Source organism: Prunus avium, chromosome 2 (genome assembly GCF_965620075.1).
Source record: "Prunus avium chromosome 2, drPruAviu1.hap1.1, whole genome shotgun sequence".
NCBI classification, from domain to species: domain Eukaryota; kingdom Viridiplantae; phylum Streptophyta; class Magnoliopsida; order Rosales; family Rosaceae; genus Prunus; species Prunus avium.
In genome coordinates, this window is record NC_142285.1 from 3,248,020 (window position 1) to 3,268,858 (window position 20,839).

The window sequence follows — 20,839 nt, forward strand, 5'->3', positions numbered from 1 at the left end:
TGTATTACTCAAAGTTAACCATTTAAGGTGTGCGATCCATTAGGTTCTAATTTAGCAAGGCAGTGGGAAAACATTAGAACTCTTTCTAACCAACTGGAATTAAAACCCCCTTTTAATTCTTCCTTTATTTGGATCGATCACAATCAATCCTAGGACTTCCACAAGCCAAGAGTGACATCTAGCAATATATCATGGCTACCCAAGCTAATTAGAATAGATGAAGAACCTATTCAGTTGGAATTGCAATGCAATACGGTCCTTCTCTTATACAATGTTTCCAATCATATTGTTAGGGTACGGATTGATAATGTCAAACCCCTAATATGATTAAACTCATATGATTCAATAGAACACAATTAAAAACCACTTTCTAAATCATGTTCAAGTACTTCGGCCGAAGATTCACTGAATCATATCTTGAAACATTCTCCTTTCTTTATCAAGGTAGAGATTCCTTATTGTACATTCACATGCCTCTATGATGAATTAAGAGATCCCAATAACACATAAGGAAAATCTTTTACGGCTTGCCTTTGTGAGCTATCAAAGATCAATAACGCATCACAAGACAACCATGATGCCTCAGGTCTAAGGACTAATTTGCATTATTGCAACTATGAGTTCTCGTTTGACATATAGATAAATACTCCATACGAGAACTCCGGTTGATCGCGTTCAGTGTACTCATTCACTAATGAGCACCCACATACTTGTATTAGTGTCAACTACACAAATGGTTTGAGACCAACCATCCTCATCATTGAGCATACATAGTATGTGCCAATCTTGACGGTTTATCAATGCCCATTTGATAACCTTATGATTAGGAACATTTTGGGATACTACAGTTAGAGATTAAAGGTCTCCCGAATCTAAACTTCTTTAGATTACTTTATCTCTTATTTAGTACACCCTGGACTTTTGTTTCTTTACACGACATAAAAGATAACAAAATAATATTGCCCTTTATTTATCATATACGAAATGTATTCTAAGGAGATTACATCAAATGTATTGGCTCTTAGGGCACATTTCTAACACAGACGACAAAGTAGATTTAGCTACATTGTTTAATTAGTTTTTTATTTTCTTAATTACATTTTAAACATTTCTCTTGTATTATACTTTTATATTATGTTTTAAAAAACAATTTCTCTTCATTACATTTTTTTATTGTAATTTGATTTAATTATAAAAATAAAAAAACCATAATTATTTTTTACACAAAGCTAAAAAAAATAAATAAATTACTCATTTTTACGCTACGGAAAACATACTCGTCGCGAAAATCACTTTTTACAAAATAAAAAACCATAAAATTAAATTTTAAAACAATATATTTTAGGTTTGCGCGACGGAATATTTCGTCCCCCAAAGAAAATGCAACAAATCAATTCTCGTCGCGCAACTATTTGAGACACAAGTCCTTCATATTTGCGCGACGACGATTACTCATCGCAACGCCTGCCTTCACGTCTCGCAAACTTTTAGCGCGACGAAGACATGTCGTCGCACTATGTTCTTGCAACGCCTGCCTTTTCGTCGCGCAAACACATTGCGCGACGAAGATATGTCGTCGCACTGTGTTCTTGCAACGCCTGACTCTTCGTCGCGCAAATATGTTGCGCGACGAAGCCATGTCGTCGCACTGTGTTCTTGTAACGCCTGACTCTTCGTCGCGCAAATATTTTGCGCGACGGAAAATATGTCGTCCTTGAACTATTGCTGCAACGAAGGAGTATGCGCGATGATAAATACAAGTTCTGTCGCGCTGTTATTTGTGCGACCACTTTGTGCGTTGCGTGACCATTCTTCCTTCGTCGTGCAAACTGAAAAATGTAGTAGTGAATTAATTAATTAAAACTCTTGAATCATGGAAGTAATGCATGAATGCAAGTGATCTGGATCGGAATAGTAAAACGAAAGAAGCACAACTTTTATTCCCACAGATAGTCTTATAGGTTACATAAATTAATGCATGAATGCATGAGCACATGAGCCGCAGCTGCATGCAATATTATTGAACCCAAATCACAACGAAAGGAAAACTTAAGACAATGCCACTTTCGCAGGTAACGCGATTGCATTTAGCCTATGCAACAAGCCTTTTAAACCCATAGGTGACCCTGATGGGACGAGTGAAGTCTCGTGAGGGTTTCCAGCGACGCAACCCACAAACATCAATAATTTCACAGGATGATCATCCTGCAAGCCTTTCTGTTTCTCTCCTGTGCTTGAAGTTGTATGAACTGACCCCAGTGTAAAGGCCACCTTCCTTGATGTAGGTCATAGCTGCCGGGGTTTGGCGAATAAGAGTGTCCCGCTGAGAGTAGGAGAAGGGAATGTCGCATGATGTAGTTGTAGCTAAAAGGGTCACCTTCACCTTACTCATTGGCGGCACAACAACCGGGAACCGAATTTGAGTTTTTGATATGTGATCTTCACCCCAGTGGTATGGTCCGTCAAAGTGACCCAAAATTCCGATGATGTCTCCCTCGTCGTCGTTTAGGACGAATAGAGTGTCAGAGGTGAGGGTGGTTGGGATGAGGGACGTGAAGGCGAAGTCGTCAAGATTGGAAATCCAAGTACTAGTGTCTTCATAGGAGAGCAGTATGACTGCATAGGCCGATTTTAGGGTTCTGTTTTGGGCTACTCCGGTGGCCACGACGACGTTGTGTCTGCGGTTATAGATCCTGGCATCGTCGACGTGGAAGTTGAGATCAAAGATGGTCCGGGACTTTACAAGCTCTCTGACTGTCAGGTGCGCCTCTGGGGTAACTGGAGGGAGGGGGGAGGGGAGGGCGGCATTCAGACTCTCTATACCGGCCCCCCAGTTCAACCTCCTGCAGAAATTGTTGTTGCACTGGAGAGCTACAACGACATTGACGTTCCCGATGTTTACCTTGACTGGCCAAAACAACGTTGCGTCCTGTACTGTGGTGTCGTCTGTGTCAGCCAAAATCCAGTTAGTTCCAGCTGCACGCTTCCAGAACCTTTGATTGTAGGTGGACCTGTAGTGAACGTATCCATCACGGGTAAAGGAGACCTCGACCTCTACCGTTGGATCAGTAGGTTCATTGGCCGAGAACTGCAGAAATGGGTATTCACCATTGGATTGGACTCTGAGGTAGGAGCCATTGTCGCCTATGAAGGCAACAAGCGTGGGGAAAATCACCAACGTATCCCAGTCGATGACTTTGAAGTTGAACAAAGTAGGGTTGTGGTCTGGCAATACATCGCTTACAATGAGGCATTCGTCTTCAGGGCGTATCTGTAAATACTTATTGTGTTGCACGTCGAACAACCGTACGATTTTGTCTTCCTGGTGTACATACTCGAAATTGAAGAGAGGATTTGGCGGTTTCTCGTCAACATCGGCCACAATCCGCTTATCTTCTTCACCTGCCGTCCTCCAGAATTTGTTGTTGTAGCAGGAACTAATTCCGGAGTCCTCCGCATGGAACTTTGTGTATGGGCTCACAACCTCCTCTCCGGAGAAGTGGAGAACCCCTTGCACCGTATCGATGTAATCTCTGTAGCGCAAGTATTTGTGGTTGTACTCTGATTTCAGCGCAAGATGCTCTGGCAGTTGTAATGCCATTTCTGATGATCTTTCGCTCGCTAGAGCGCTTCAATATGATTGAATTTTTATTTTATTTTAATAAACTCACTTCTCTTTCTCTCTCTCTCTCTCTCGTTGCTTATTGCTTTCCCTAGCTCCAACCTGATGTGCTATTTATAATCAAGCAAAGCCAAACCCAAACCATGCATACACATGCATGCATGCAGCTTTTGCTTCTTTTTCTTGCTGTACGTATCCAAAGTTGGCCCGCGAAACAGAGAAAATTGAAGCCATTAAAAATAAAAATAAAAAGTCAAGCCAGGTGGCAATTTTGAAAGGAACAAGTAATAATATTCTTCAAATAAAACAAACTAAAGCGTGCTTCACGTCTTCGAATAAAACAAAGTTAAGGCTACTATTTTCTTCTTTGTTGTTTCGGTGCTTAATGTGAACTTCAATCTGTAACTTCTACTACTTGTACTTATGGGCCATAGCCATTTATCACATTATAATGATGTCATTAATTAGGATTGAACAACAAAGTTGTTGAGATGTTTACATACTTTAATCACAGACGTATGATAAGTTTAGAAGAGTAATACATAGTTTCAATTGTTCCTTTCACACATACAAAACTTCTTCTTTTTTTGCTAAGAAACCCCTTTCTCTTAAGCAAAATCTATCGATTTTGCGTAAGTTTAGGACAGTTGCAGACGATTGTTTTTAATTTAGACCCTACAAACAAATAAATCAAAGAAAAAAAAGTAAACGAAAAAGAGAATATTAATTCATATATCTCAATTTCTTGTGTGAAGCTTTTAAATTCATTTCACATTAATATTAAATTTTATTTGTTTTGGTTTTTAATAAGATGAAGTTGGATTTCCTTGAGCATCATCACTGATCCGATGGCATCAGATAAGTCTTTGAATTACCCAATGTGATTGATTGATTGAAACGTCTCCTTAATACAAAACAAAACCATGTGATTGATCGAAACGTCATTAATTAATCGTGTGAATAATATCATTTTTCCGTTTTTTTTTTGTCCGGCCAATAATATTATTTTGGACCCAAAATGAAGTAAAGGACCATAATATTATTAGCGCCCAATATGTAATTTCTAATACCTGTACTTATTATGGGCCATAGCCATTTATCAATTTAATAATGTCATTGATTAGGACTGAACAGCGAGGGCTGAAGGCCCAGGTCATTCTTAATCTTAGGGAGCATAACATGTGCTGGGTTTCATTTCATAAATTCATAACCAAACCAAGCTAGGTCATAGAAGGAAGCAAATTAAGCAACTGAAAACCACATCGGCTGGAAAAATCTCTCTTGAAAAACCATATAAATGGAGGGTCTGCAAAACTAGACTCTGTGTACGTAGCTAACTTTAAAATGTCAATTTAAGTCCTATGAACACACATTTCCTTGAAAGTTGCTGGCCAAATTTTCTTTGTTTTGGTTTTCAGTAAGTTGGATTTCCTTGAGCATCACTGATAAGATATTATATATGTGAAATCTTTTTATCAGTCTTTGAATTTACCCAATGTGGGTGCTCCATTTTTATGATTGTATTCTAGACTTCTCCTTAATACAAAACAAGACTATGTGATTGATTGAAACGTCATTAATTAATTTAGACATATAGGCATTTGCATTAATTCATTCTAGATAGACATTTCCATAAGACATAAGTATTAGCATATCAACTTCATTAATAAATTGAAGAGGAGTTGGAGAACAACTGGAGGAAGTAATTAAAGAGGAGTTGGAGAGACGCGCACGCAAGGGCAAACTAGGAAAACTACATGAATAGAAGTTAAAAATGAAAGTGGTGATGAACAGTGGACGATTCTTTTTAATTTATATCCTAAAAACAACTAAATTAAAGGGAAACAAAAAGAAGACATGAATTTATATTTCAATTTCTTGTGTGAAGCTATTGAATTCATTTCAAATGTGTTGTTTTTTTACTAATAATTTTAAATAAACCTGTTTTTTATATATTTAGTTTCTTCAATTATTTCCTCTTAACTATATGTTTTTTTTAGGGTTGGACTTAACTATATGGTTTGTGCATGAAGTTTATAGTTCAAGTAATTAAGAGTTAATTTATAATTTTTTTGGGTTAAATTAATTTTGGGCTTTTAAGTGATGGACCAAAATATTATTAGCACCCATGATATGATATTGTTCATTTTGGCCTGCTAATATATAATTGGAATGTACTTTTGGGCCTTTTAAGTGACAGAGGTGGACCATAATATTGAAGTAGCTCAAACTGTTGATTTTGGGCGAGTGAATCGGTTCCAAAATCATGACCAGCCACTGGTGTATTCAAAACATATAAAAATTTATCCTACAATTGAAGTAATAATATTCTTCAAATAAAACAAACTAGAGCGTGCTTCACGTCTTCAAATAAAACAAAGTTCAGCCTAGTATTTTCTTATTTGTTGTTCCGGTGCTTAATGTGAACTTGATTATGTTATTTCTACTACTTGTACTTGTGGGCCATAGATAGGATAGCCATTAATCAGTTTATAATAAGGGATGTCACCTGAAAACCACATCGGCTGAAAAAATCTCTCTTGAAAAACTATATAATTATTGGAGGGTCTGCAAAACTAGACTGTGTGTACGTGTCTAACTTTAAAATTCCAATTTAAGTCCTATGAACACACATTAATTCCTTGATAGTTTGCTGGCCAAATTTTCTTTGTTTTGGTTTTCAATAAGTTCGATTTCCTTGAGCATCTTCACTGATATCATATACGTGAATTCTTTTTACCAGTCTTTTGAATTTACCCAATGTGGATGCTCCATTTTTATGATTGCATTCTAGACTTCTCCTTAATACAAAACAAAACCATGTGATTGATTGAAACGTCATTAATTAATTTAGTACTTTTGAAAGACCCATAGGCATTTGCATTAATTCATTCTAGATAGTAGATACACATCTCCATAAGACCGAAAAAAAATTAGCATGTCCTTAATGTGAACTTCATTAATAAATTGAAGAGGAGTTGGAGAACAGTTGGCGGAAGTAATTGAAGAGGAGTTGGCGAGACGTGCGCACAAAGGGCAAACTCGGAAAGCTGCAAGTTTGGGCTCCGAGCTCAGGTTTGGGCCCATGACCTGTTGATTAGAAGCTAATGATGTCACAAGTAAAACTCATCGCTTTACCATGACGTATGAGCTCAAATTTGGGCCCATGACAGAGTTGGTGTTTAATTACAGACAGACAACAGGTTTAAGGAAGTGGGAGTACCAATTGTTCATTTTGGGTTGCTAATATATAATTGGAATGTGCTTTTGGGCCTTTTGAGTGACAGAGGTGGACCATAATATTGTAGTAGCCCATACTGTTGATTTTGGGCGAGTGAACCGGTTCCGAAACCATGGCCGATCCTCTCAGTCTTCTTTGCTTTAGCAACTTTTGCTTGTGCTTTGCTTGCTTCTTTGCTTAAGCCTTTTAATTTTAAGGCAAAGCGTCAGCCAGAGCAGCAGCTTTCAGATTGAGAAGAACTAGCAAGTAATTAAGTAGGCTTCATCCTCACAATCAAGTAATTAAGTGGTTCGAACACTAGTCTACGACTAATCCATGGCTGCAAGTTCCGTATACGGAATGGCTAAACCTTGCTCACCAGTCAAGAGATATCGGTTTCTATTCTGTTGCAGGAAGGGTGAGTGTGATCGATCATCATCTTCATCACTATCATTATCATTATTCCTCAACTTGTAAGGCATTCGACGAATTTGTGCTAAACGAAAAAGAAAAGGCTTTTTTATGTGGAAAGGTGTGTTAGGATTTCTGAGATCATCATGATTGATTTAGTAGCCAATGCTTTAATCAATTGCTTGGTTGGGTTCCAGACAGCAGTTAGAAATACAAGTCCTTCTACATTGCTTGATTTAGTATCTAAATTTTTTTGTTATGATTTTTGTGGATTGCTACCCCATATCTACAACGGGCTGGTACAACAAACCATAGGTATAGTGCTATACACGGCTTGTTTTCTATTAGATGGAGCTAGATCAGATATTCAAATCTATTGCATCCATGTAACTGTTCATTTCATATGTAATTAACTATGTGCGCTAAAAGAAATAAGTCATCATATGAAAAAGAATTTTTTATGGGAGCTAATGCATGCAGTCTTGCTAATTGCAGATCCACCCTAAGCAATTGCATATAAATTGTCAAGTCATACTGCGCATCTACATGCAAATACTAAAATACTAGTAATTGCATACATGGAGTCAACAAAACAACTCAACAAATAAAGCTTACTGGAATTGGTCCTAATCGAAAAAGTTTAATTTTCTTTTCATTAATTCAAGCAATTTAAGCAAACTATTACGCTGTGGGGAGATCCTGTTTAATTTCTCTTACATCTCATCAAAGACGGATCCACAGAGGAGCAAAGGTGGTCAAATGACTCCTGCAATTCTGGGATCTACCATTAGAGGGGAGAAAATTGACCCCAGCAAACTACTCGACGAAAGTCCCCAAAGAGAGCGCAGTGCTACTCCTCCCCAGCGTGCAGCATCCTCCAGCATGCAGCGTTGCTTGCGGTTCCTTTTTTTTCTTTCCCTCGACGTCAAAATGATGTCATCCTATATATATTGTGTATTTTAAAGCCTATATCTATGTTATATATTAGGGAAATAGCTCAAAATGCCACCCATTTTATAATTTTTTCTAAAAATACCACCCCTCCCCATTTTTTTCGCAACTATCACCTATAAATATATATTTATTGTCCACTTAATTCACACATATCACATTTTTAGAAATTTGGTTCTCTCTCAGCTCACTCAGCCCCATTTCTCTCTCTCTCTCTCTCTCTCTCTCTCTATCTCTCTCTCTCTCTCTCAGGCAGCTTTGTCTCGTTCTCTGTTCTGAATCACGAACCCCTCCCTCGACCCCATATTTTAGGTATGTCTTCTGAATAGCTACTTGCAACCTTGAAGCTCTACTAGATCGCCGACCTCGAATAGGTAGTGTTGATGGTTATTTTCTTAATATCTGTTGGATTCTATGAAATTGGTTTGATTTTGATTGCTTGGGTTTCTGTTAAATCGGTTTTGGCTGTAATTGCTTTGGGGTAAGGTTTTTTGAATCTTCATGCTCATCCATATGGGTTTTTACCAATTGCATTTAGATTGCTTTGGATATGTGAATCTTGAAACTTCGGATTTTCCATTTGATGTAGTGGATTTGTATAGTGTGATTGTGATGAATCCTTGTTCATTGCTGTGTTAGTGTTGTATTGTTGTTGTGTTCATGTTATTTTGTTGTGGTGTTGTTGTTATATTGCCGTTATATTGTGTTATATTGATGTTATATTGCTGTTATATTGCCATTGTATTCCCTGGTTATTGTGGTTGTATTGTGTTAATGAAATAATTTTTTTCATGGTCAGAAATGGAGACAATTGTTATTCTGGTTTGCTACAATGGAAAATGGGTAACCTCAAAGAAGATGTGCAAATACGAAGAGGGTGACTCAAAAGGCTTAATAGTTCTACGGACCATCACATTTGTTGAACTGTTGGATCGTGTGCATCAGATTGGTAATACAAATAGCAGGGAAGACAAAGTTTGCTTAAAGTTCTTAGTTTTGGTGGCCTCGAATGAGTGGAAGCACATAAAGATTGAGGACGATGATGATGTCAACTTTTTTATGAAGTACAATTGTGAGGTAACACCTTCAAAACTAGCTCCCTTACTCGTGAGTATAGAAGATAATGGACTGACAAATGATGTAGTTGATAGTATGCATATCACGATAGATAGTAGTCGGATGGGTCGTTCTTCAGCTACCATTGTTGAAAGTAAAGAAGTAACTCGAAATAATACAAATGTCGCTGATGTGGGAGGTGATGTTGGGACAGATTTTATAGACATGATTGATTTTAGCGAGGTGGAGGAGATGCATGGTGGTGATAATGGTACTGAAATAAATGAAGTGTTAGTGTACTCTGCCCCTCCTATTTTGGGCCCCTTGAACACATCTGCCCAATTGCCAATAATGTATTTAGGAGGAGAATCTGAACCCACTCGTGAACATTATTTGAGTCAAATGGGTGAACAAAACCGGTACAATGTGGCCGGTGTAAATGATGGAGAAGCATATTTGGACACAGGGTATTCGCGAAGTGATGGGAATTCGAAAATTACAGTTGGGCAAATTTTCTCTAGTAAGGGAGCATTGTTGACCGAGTTACGGTTGACGGCATTGAGAGGCCACTTGGAATTTAAGGTGCAATTCTCTTGCACTAAGAGGTTGCTTGTGGTTTGTTGTCCCATGGCGGGTCCGAGCATCGAGAATTGGAGAATACAACTTCATGATTGTGAGGTGTACAGCTGTCCATGAATGTGATTTGAGGTTCGTACATGACGACCATCGTCAAGCAACCGCAACACTTGTAACCACTTCATTTAAAAGGAAGTTGAAGGATTCTCGGACAATATACACACCAAGTGACATAATGAGAGATGTGAAATGCAACTTTGGTTTCACCATCCATTATTCGAAAGCTTTGGAAGCAAGGGAGTTAGCTCTATTGTCCATTAGAGGATCAGTCGAGGAGGCTTATTATATCCTTCCAGCCTGTTGCTATGAATTGGAGCGTATGAATCCCGGCACAAAGGTACACATCCAAACTGATGAGAACAATCACTTTGTGTATTTATTTATGGCAGTTGGCGCATGTATTAGAGGGTTTTGTTCTTTCATGCGCCCAGTGATAGCCGTGGATGCCACTCATTTAAAATCCAAGTACAAGGGTGTTATGTTTGTAGCAAATGCATTCGATGGCAATCGAAATATATATCCTCTTGCTTTTGGGATCGGGGATTTGGAGACGAATGCATCATGGCATTGGTTTTCACTAAACTTCATGAAGCCATTGGTGAGTATCCAAATCTTGTTATCATTTCTGATCGCAATGTTAGCATAGAGAATGTGTGGAACAAAGTTTTTCCAAGAGCGCAACATGGCATATGCTTTTATCATATGAAGGGGAACATGAAACGCACTTGCAAGTTGAAAAAGCGTGATCAAATACTTATGCACTTTGAGCAGGCTGCGAAATCTTATTCCATTGCTGAGTTTGATTGTCATTTTCGGAAGATCAAGAGAAAGGAACATGTTGCTCAATATCTTGAACATGCGGGGTTACATAAGTGGTCTAGAGCTTACATGGATGGACACCGATACAATGTAATGACAACAAATATTGCGAAGTCAATAAACTCAGTCCTTAGGTTTGCAAGGATGCTGCCAGTGGTTCATTTCATAAGGGAAATTATTAATCTCCTTGTGAAATGGTTCACCGAACGTCGTGAGTTGGCTATGAATTGCACAACAACATTGTGCCCCAATTTTGGCGAGAAGAAGTTGAGGAATAGGTTGGAGGATGCTGCAAGGATGAATGTCGTTAAACTAAATAACGTACAATTTAATGTTTTGGACGGTGATATAGACAGCCTCGTGGATTTGACGAGCAACAGTTGTAGTTGTAGAAAGTTTCAGCTTGAGCAGCTACCTTGCAAGCATGTAGTTGCAGTTTGCCGCTTCTTGAAACTAAATGTATACTTGAAGGCTTTTCGGTATTATACTCGGAATACCTGGTTGGATGCTTCTTCGGATAACGTCTACCCGGTATAGCCTCATGCAATGTGGGTTATTCCTGAACGAGTTCGAAGTCGAGTTGTGTTGCCTCCCATGGCAAAGGTCATGCCATGCAGACAGAAGAAGCTAAGAATTCCCTCGCAAGGAGAGGGCACCATTACAAGAAAGTGCTCAAGGTGCGGTTCCATAGGCCACAATAAAACCACCTGTAAAAACAATATTCCACTGTGCAATGTATCTTAGGCAATATGATTTCTGTTGCTTTGTTAGGTAATGTCAACTTTAATTTTATTTGTGGTGGGTTTCGTGTTTGTTGAATGTGAATTGTGTTAAATTTGCAAAATTTGGGTTGCATTGCTATACAGCATGCTATGTTCCCTATTTATTGCGACAATATCGTTATCATATTGTAATTTTATTGCCTTCAGATTGTCATTATATTGTACATTTATTGTATTGGTATTGGTATTGCAATGTAAACTGTGAGTACAAAATTAAAGAGCCTGGAATGTAACTCCAAATGGATCAAAAACATTAAAGTTCTTAGAATTCCATTATTACACAGTTACCGTGATACTCCTACTACACCTTCTTTTTTTATTACAAATTCAGCCGATGCATGGGGCAAATGGAGGGCAAATACAAGGTCAAATGTCCTATGCGTTTGAGTAGATATAGTTGGTGAAGGAGCATTACGACTGTTAACCCCAACAGATTGCTGATGTCTTGCCAAGAACACCCTTGAATTTATGCAATGTGCCCAAGCCAGTCCCAAAGCTGGACTCACTCGTCTGCCTGATGTATGCAGGCACTCCAAGTTTCCCAACCTCACCCCATTCACTCCATCATATGGCCCAATAAAATCCACCACTTGGTTGGTGATAACCACCACCAACCCAAACTTATTTGCTAAAGCCTTCAATGTCTCAGGTATCTTGAAGAACATTTCAGACCGCCGTTTCAAATCTGCCGGTGTTGTCTGATACTGTGATATGAACAATGCAGCAATGGAATCAATGACAATGAGTTTAACAGGTAATCGGGTGTGATCAATGGCAATAAATGCTTGTATGTCTCGAAGGACATTTATGAGTGTTGAGGCCCAGAAATCCATGGGCTAGGCCCAAACTTATTCTTAGCCTGGCACAAATGATTAGTTACAAGTAAAGCCCAATGGGGACATGAAAAGGAATTGCAGGGCACGCCTACATAAGCCATGAGTCACGAATCATGCCAAGCAAGCACGAAAGGGCCAAAATACAATGGCCTTATAAATTCACGCTCACGAACCTATCCGGTGCTATTTAATTCGATCTCGATTTATTATGGTGCAACAAAACTCAAGCATAAGCGCGACAAATAAACACGCGATGCCATCAAGCCATGCTACAAGCTTAAGTGGGCCCAAGCCACGTAATTACCCGGGGCTTGCTGAGAAGGTTGTGGCATGGATGGGTACGAGCACTCACAGGGCCTATTGAGGGACCAAGGAATGGAAGTTTTAGGCCACTTGGGAGCACTAAAACTCACGCCCATTCCCCGGGCCCAAATACATGGGTTAGCATGAGAGAGGGAAAATAGGGCCCAATGCCTCAGGAGAACACCTCATATATTGTTGTAGCACTTAGACAAACCCACGATTAATTAGAATGCCCAAAACAAATAGGCCACTTCCAGCAGCTTGACAAAAACATGTGGGCCACTGGAAAAGAGAACACCAATAACCCAGCATCTACGAGCAAAGCCCAGCCTAAGTCCTTGTTACAAAAAATCCAGCATCGAGCTCCACCCATATCAGAACTCCCATGTGGTCAACAAGGGACCATAGCAAGAACCATAGGGAATCTATGAACGTAGAAGGAATACCCACTGGGTAAAGGACTTCACCCATTCTCTTCTTTCCTCTACGAGCTCCAGTTTAAAAATCAAGGGAAAAAGCAAGTGGCGCCTCACCCCCATGGGGAGGCTCAGCCACATAAAACCTTGGAACCTTAAGAAACCATTGGCTCAGGCGCTCTGGTCGAAGATATTTCACAAGAAGAGGAGTAATTGGAAAGAAGCAAAGGAAAAGTGGGAATGGAGGATTAACGAAATTAGGGTTCCAAACGCCTATAAAAGAAAGCCCCCTCTACCCAGCAAACACATACTATTCCAGAGCAATACCAAGCTTTGTCAAGGAAACTGGAATTTACCCCATCTTTTATTTCCATCGTTTCTCTCTCCCTCTGAGATAGAAACTCTCCTAATTCCCCTTTCTTCCACTATAAACCTTCTTTCCTGAAAGAAAATGATGCTTTGATCTCTCTCTCAAATTGCTAAACTTGGGAAAGCTTAGCTCCCATGCCACAAGTTCCTCAAGCTAAGTCATTAACGAATTTGATACGTTCTTCTGGTTGTTGGTGAAAAGAACCCAAACGTATTTTTCTAAGGCTTCAGCAAGTCTTTTAAAAATTCTTTTAGGAGCCTGGTTCTTGAACTCAGGCTTCAGGACGTTTTTGTTTGTTTTCTCATTACAGCAGCCCAAGACCATTCGTCAGGCTGCTGGAACAAAAAGACCCCTACAATGAGTTATTGAGCATCATGAACACCATGAACATATATGTCTTCCAATTGCTCCATCCCTATTGAGTTGGGGTATGATGCATGATAAAGGTTGCCTAGTTGTTGCAATTGACGAAATGAGAAGCTGAATTCTGTGAATATGTGGAGGGAGGAGCCCTCTAGTCTGCCATGTGAGGGTGGGAGCTAAGCTCTAACCGTAAGTTGGAGACAAAGTTGGGTCTTTCCGGAACCGCTCTCCCCTACCAATTTTGTTATGGAGTTTCAGGGTATCCCATCGCCCAAGCTGCCATCTAGTATTGGGCTTCCGATGGATGATTCAGGGGTTGAAAGAGAAAGAAGCATGAGGTTTTGTGGTGTCATGTTTTTGTAATTTAGGGGGGGATGTGATGGTGATGCAAGGCATGATTTGTATATATAGAGTCCATATTGAAGGTGTGTAATGTAGGCCATATGTCTTTTAAGGGATGTATACTTCATCCCTTTTCCAATTTTTAATTTAATTTTGGTTTACTTTTTTTGTAATTTTTTCTTCCAAGATATTTTAAAAACCATGCTGATGCAGTACCTACTACAATAGGATCGTATACCTTGGCTATTTTTTTCATATAGAAATTGGTACATTGAAGTCTTTGTTCATCTGGTTAGAAGAAAAATGTAAAACTGAACAGATGATCATATATAACAAAGATGTGTATAAATACTGTAAGAAAAATTATTTTTCTTACTCATAGGCCGAAGCCTAACACCTCTGAGCCCACCAAGTTGAGGCAAACACTGCAAGACAACAGTGACCAGAGATATTAATCTGCTACAAAATAATGCATCCGTTGTCCAAACCTGTCAAGTTCTCGATTTTTGTTCTGGCGTTTTCTCCTGGATGTCTTGTGTGGTAGGGGGGCAACACTTTTTAGCTCTTAAAAGCTATCCCCACATCCCACAAGCTTCTTTATCAAAAAGCTTTTCTATATGTATTTTCTGTATATATAATAAGCCTATATATCTTTCATCTTTATTAGGTTTCAGGGCCTAAGGCTAACAAAAAATGTGGTCACCATGGTGGGATGCTAGCAATATTGAGAAAGATGGCCATCTCATGATGACCAGAGCTATATTTCTCACCATTTCAGCCATGGCGGTTGCTCTGTTCTGGTTCATGTGGAACTGGAAAAGCTCAAAACACCCAACACCTCCATTGCCACCAGGTCCTCGTGGCCTGCCATTTCTTGGGAGCCTTCCCTTTTTAGGCCCCAACCTTCACCACGAATTCACAAACCTGGCAAGTGTTTATGGCCCTATCTACAAACTCCAACTTGGTAGCAAATTATGCTTTGTGCTCTCTTCGCCATCACTTGTGAAACAAGTGGTTCGTGACCAAGACACCCTCTTTGCAAATCATGACCCTACAATTGCTGCACAGATTGTCACCTACGGAGGAATCGACATCGCATTCGGATCCTATGGTCCAGATTGGAGGAGGTTGCGCAAGGTGTTTGTGAGCCACGTGATGAGCAAAGCCAACCTTGATGCTTGTTATGCTCTGAGAAAAGAGGAAGTTCTCAAGTCAATTGGTCATATTTATGGCAAAAGTGGCAGACCAATTGATTTCGGGCAGGTTGCATTTTTTACAGCAATCAACACAATCATGAGAATGTTGTGGGGTGGGACTCTGGAAGCAGAGAAAGGGACTGATCTTGGGGCAGAGTTCAGAAATGTGGTGGCTGAAATGGTGGAGTTGCTTGGGAAGGGAAATATTTCCGACTTTTTTCCTTGGCTTGCCAAGTTTGATGTGCAAGGAATTGCGAGGCGTGCGAAGCAGCTTCTATATGTGATTGAAAAGATTCTCAACTCTGCCATTGAAAAGCAGATGAGTGAGGCAGCAGAGCAAGATTGGGGGCTATCGCTAAAGCATGAAAGGAAGGGCTTTCTGCAGTTCCTGTTGGAGCTTAATGAGCATGGAGATGATGCGGAATCGCTTACTTTGCAACAAATCAAGGCCCTGCTCACGGTAATGTATTCTTATCTTTTGGTTTGTAGTTTGTTGGCAGTCAACCAGGTGCATGTGAGTGATTTCTGGCCATTGACACATGACTTTTGCCTTACTTTTAACAACACTTAATGCATTAATACGGTCAGTATTCGCATATGCATGCGTGAGAGACTCACCACATAATATCCTTCTTGTGATGATAAATAAACTTCGCTGATATGCCTCTATGTGCATCCTATCAATTTATTTTCAAGAGCAAATTTTGATGTAAAAATTCTAACACAAGGGATAGTAAGAAGTAAATTAAAATGCAACAAATCTTTTTTCTGAACTTTTTAACAGTTTGATAATTTTGAACAGGACGTTGTGGCTGGTGGAACTGACACCACAGCAACAATGGTGGAATGGGTAATGGCTGAGCTGATGCAACACCCAGATGACCTGAAAAAAGTTCAACAAGAACTGAAAGAAGTTGTGGGGTTGAAAAACTTGGTTGAAGAGTCTCATATACCCCAATTACATTATTTAGATGCTGTGATTAAGGAGACATCTAGATTGCACCCTGCTCTGCCTCTTCTGGTACCCCATTGTCCAAGCCAATCCACCACCATTGGAGGGTTCAAAATACCAAAAGGTTCAAGTGTTTTTATAAATGTTTGGACCATTCACAGAGACCCTAATGTTTGGGACAATCCCTTGGAATTTAGGCCCAAGAGGTTCTTCAATGATCCTCCCAGCAACAACATTCATTACAATGGCAATAAGTTGGAATATCTTCCATTTGGTTCTGGGAGAAGAATGTGTCCTGGGATTCCCTTAGCAGAGAGGATGATGATCTATGTGTTGGCTTCATTTTTGCATTCATTTGAGTGGAGGTTGCCTAATGATGCAAAGCTAGACCTTCAAGACAAATTTGGGATTGTGACAAAGAAAATGACTCCATTAGTTGTCATTCCAACACCTAGGTTATCTAAATTGGAGCTCTATACTTAGATTTATTTTCATTCCCTCTTGAAAGATGCAGCATGCATGTCACATATATGCATTGATGCTCTTGGTTCAATTGTTTCCCCCATAATCCTTATTATCTTATAATAAATGGAGGAAATAAAGGACTTGGTGTTGTTTGTCTCATGTCACGAGAGATACCTTGTGATTTATTTTGTTGCACTATATTAGTTACTTTTTTGTTAACAGATAGTTTAAACTTCAAAAAGAATGAATAAACAAAAGAGAACATCTTGAATAATATCAGAAGGTTCTTCAAACCGCAACATATCAATCTCAAGAGATAGACGGTGGGTTAGTTCATAAAAAAAAATATTAACAATAATAACAAATTAAGTTTCAAAGCACTTCCTCAAGTATTTACTTTCAATTTGAAATTCTTGAATATGAACATTGTACTATTTTATTGAGGACACTACCTATATAGTAAATGATAATTTTGTAACATGGTTAAAGCAAAAACAGGATCATGACAGAACTGGTTCCACTTTAAATATTATATTTCGATTTCGCTTTGATACTTTAAACTATAGAACTAATTTAACTAGGTTTGGAAGGCACAAGTGCAAGCCTAGTTTATCTCAACATGGTGATATCTAGTCATAGGACTTGTACTCTTATTGACATCATATTCCCATTATACACATGCTTATTGTGGAGTTATTGCCTCTATATCGCCACTGAACTGGACACGGATAAACTGTATACGCAGAAATACAAAAAGAGGCATCATAATTCCATAAAATCTAATTTCGAAACTTACATAATACAACAAGAGGCCACCCCATAGTTACATAATACAAAAAGAGGCCACCTGAATATGATTCCATTTTACATGTTGTTTCCACTATATTTTACAGCCAATCAAAAGTCATATTAAAGTGTCACAAATTTCCTGATGTTGCCACATTCGAAGTTGCATACTCTTCAATTGCGGCGACCGCGACCCATGAAATTCATGACCCTGCCCATAGTGATGTTGTCCCAATTTCCTTATGGATCCACTATTTTTGCAAACTTACGAAATAGTTCGAATCCAGTTTCCACTTGTTGCTTCAACTGAGCCATTTCATCAGATTCCTTGAATACCATAATTGCAGTGGCAGGGACAATTTCAATTTTGGCTTTCATACCCTTTATATGGAGGAGATGCATGCGGGCATGATAATGAGAGCGAAATATGCGCTTTCTTATGACATCCCACCTAGCTTGGCCCTCCACAATTTTTGAAACTATGTCTGCATGTTGATTTTTCCAAAACATGGTATTGCCTCGACATTGCTGCATGCCATGGACCAAGTCCGCAGTGAGTGAATTGGGTGACTTGGCTTCTGTTTTAGTCTCCCTTCCTTCAGTAATTGAAAGCGTTGCGTTTGGTGTGAGGTTATGGTCCATGGTTTTGGATATTTATTGTAGGCTGGTGTAGGACTTAATTGGAGATAAGTGGGACTAAATGTGATGTGAGTGAAATCAATGGGGAAGGTAATGGTTGGAAGGAGTTAATGTCATGCAAGTTTTTCCTTTAGACAGCTTTTTTTTTGGGTCGAAATCCCTTCATACAGCTGGGTTGATTAATATAGGCAAGCATTAATGATGTGGAGTAAATCAGAGAGTAATTGGCGGGAGGGATTGGGGGGAGTAATTGGTGGGATGAGGGATTGGCGAGAGTCTTGGGCGGGATAGTATTAGGTGGGAGTTATCGCCCAGTTGGCTGTATGCCTTTTTTTAATATATTTCTATTTTGGATTTTCCGAATTTGGTAAATTTCCCATTATGTAATTGAAATAATTTGCCTAATTCACCAACTAATACAAATTCTCCAATATGGTAATTTTCTTATTTCCCATTTCTGCAATTTCAATTCGTTTCCAATTTTCCATTTTTCCTATTATCCAATTATCCAATTTTCCTATTTTCCATTTTCCAATGTTCCTATTTTGTAAGTTTCCTGTTTTTTCCTATTTCCAATTTTCCAACTTTTGTTTTTTCCGATTTCCAAGTTTCCTTTTTTCCTATTTCCAATTTTCTAATTTTCTAATTTTCCAAGTTTCCTTTTTTCCTATTTCCAATTTTCCAATTTTCGAATTTTCCTTTTTTCCTATTTCCAATTTTCCAATTTTCCAAGTTTCCTTTTGTCCTATTTCCAATTTTTCTATTTTCCAAGTTTCCTTTTTTCCAATTTTCCAATTTTCCTATTTTCCTTTTGTCCTATTTCCAATTTTTCTATTTTCCAAGTTTCCAATTTTCCTTTTGTCCTATTTCCAATTTTCCTATTTTCCTATTTTCCAAGTTTCCTGATTTCCAATTTTCCAATTTTCCAATTTTCCAATTTTCTAATTTGCCTATTTCATATTTGCCTAATTTACTTTTCCTATGTTCCAATTTGTATGTGGGAATTTTTGTATTTCCCCAAAGTTTCATATATTCCCCTATATATACAATTTGGAATTTCCCAATTTCCTGGTTTTCCCAATTTTTTGTATTTAAAGAAATTGCCTACTTTGGCAAAAGTACCAACTTATTCAATTTGTCCAGTACGGTAATAATCCTATTTCCCATTTTTTCCATTTCAATTGGTTTCCAATTTTCCAATTTTCCAATTTTGTATTTGCCTAATATCCTTTTTCCTATGTTCCAATTTCCTTTGTGGCAAATTTCGTATTTTCCCCAATTTCCTTTGTTCCAATTTTCGTTTTTCAAATTTCCAATAATTGGTTAGTTACATAGTCCTTTTTTGGCCTGAAATCCACAGTTTCCATTTTCTCATTAAGGTTTGGTTTTTGTCCTTTGTAAGGTACTTTTATTGCTGTTATTGCTCTACTGCTCTAAATGACAGCCAAGTAGTAAATGGTGTAGTTTGCAATCCCATCAATTTAATGCCCCAACTAAATACCCAATATACTTCAAACAAGTTCCTACATATAACTGAAGCTTCCTACCATTTCTGCAGCATAGGCACCTTCTTAACGGGAAAGGTAATTATTCTTGCTTGTTTACAAGTGTTCATAACGTCAAACTGGAGACTGAATGTACCTTTATTTATTTTTATGTAGTCTGTAGCTGTGAATTGTCCCCACCGATACTTAAAGATGTCGGATGTACGCCCTCCAAACAATCATGTCAGTTACCCGGAAGACCAGCCGTGGCATGTGCCGTTCCCGTCTCCACCTCTGACTCCCAATCACGATCCCACTTCATCTGGAAGTGAGGCTGAGAGTAATGATCTGCTTGACAAAATCTCTGCCGTCAAGCAGGACCTCCAATATTGTCAAAGGCAACAGATTGGTGGGAGACGAAATGTGATATTCATGGCCAAGTTATGGGAAACTTGTCGAACAAGTTGAAGAAAGCATATGCAGGAGAAGTTAAGCAAACTCTAAAAGCAATAAATCGAAGCAAAGAGTTAGAGTCCCTCAAGTTAAAATTGGAAGAGAAAAAGAAATATGATGTCCAACAATTCACAAAATCTGAAGAATATAACCATGAAATGGTTCAATGTTTCAACAACGGCTTCGAGATGTTCCGAGATTATGCTTCGGTCATCTCACCATACTACAATTGTACCGAATATGGGTGGAGAGGGAATGGTTCATCATAGCCTCGTGCATGCAGCGAGGAGGAAGGCCAAAGACATGATCTTTTGATGGTCCTCTAGTAAGGGTGAGTGCTGGTTCGGTTCATGCGGCGCTGAATATGGGTGGAGAGGGAATGGCTCATCATAGCCTCGTGCATGCAGCGAGGAGGAAGGCCAAAGACATGGATCTTGTGATGGACCTCTAGTAAGGGTGCATGCTGGTTCGGTTCATGCGGTGCTAGGTGATGCAATGTCAAAGTGTTGCCTTCCTTTTCCCTTTGCGGGATAGTATTGTTAGGGTTCGATGGCGATTTATTTTGCATGTCTAAATTGTAGTCTGTAATGGATGTGTGTGTATTGTATGTAGATTGACTTAATATTGTTGTCCTATTGTATGTGTTTTGTACTAATATTGCCTTTGTATTGCATAGATATTGTATGCATATTGCCACCCTATTGCATGTATATTGTGATACTATTGCTATCGTATTG

At 38.9% G+C, this 20,839-nt stretch overlaps 2 protein-coding genes across 3 annotated transcripts in view; one reads left to right on the forward strand and one right to left on the reverse strand.

Annotated features, from left to right (window-relative positions):
- LOC148296258 (transcription factor ABORTED MICROSPORES-like) overlaps nucleotides 1–20,839 on the reverse strand; it is a 59,588-nt gene that overhangs the window by 16,294 nt on the left and 22,455 nt on the right. The window lies entirely within an intron of this gene.
- Nucleotides 14,712–16,899, forward strand: LOC110772724 (flavonoid 3'-monooxygenase CYP75B137). The gene is made up of 2 exons (XM_021977184.2): nucleotides 14,712–15,783; nucleotides 16,126–16,899. Exons 1-2 carry the CDS (start codon nucleotides 14,821–14,823, stop codon nucleotides 16,756–16,758), a joined length of 1,596 nt encoding a protein of 531 aa, XP_021832876.2. The 5' UTR covers nucleotides 14,712–14,820; the 3' UTR covers nucleotides 16,759–16,899.

Bases quoted from the DNA above. Each gene is read 5' to 3' on its own strand.
- LOC110772724 (XM_021977184.2), top strand. From the start codon at position 14,821: ATGTGGTCACCATGGTGGGATGCTAGCAATATTGAGAAAGATGGCCAT. The intron at 15,784-16,125 runs GTAATGTATTCT...AATTTTGAACAG, and splicing joins AAATCAAGGCCCTGCTCACG to GACGTTGTGGCTGGTGGAAC.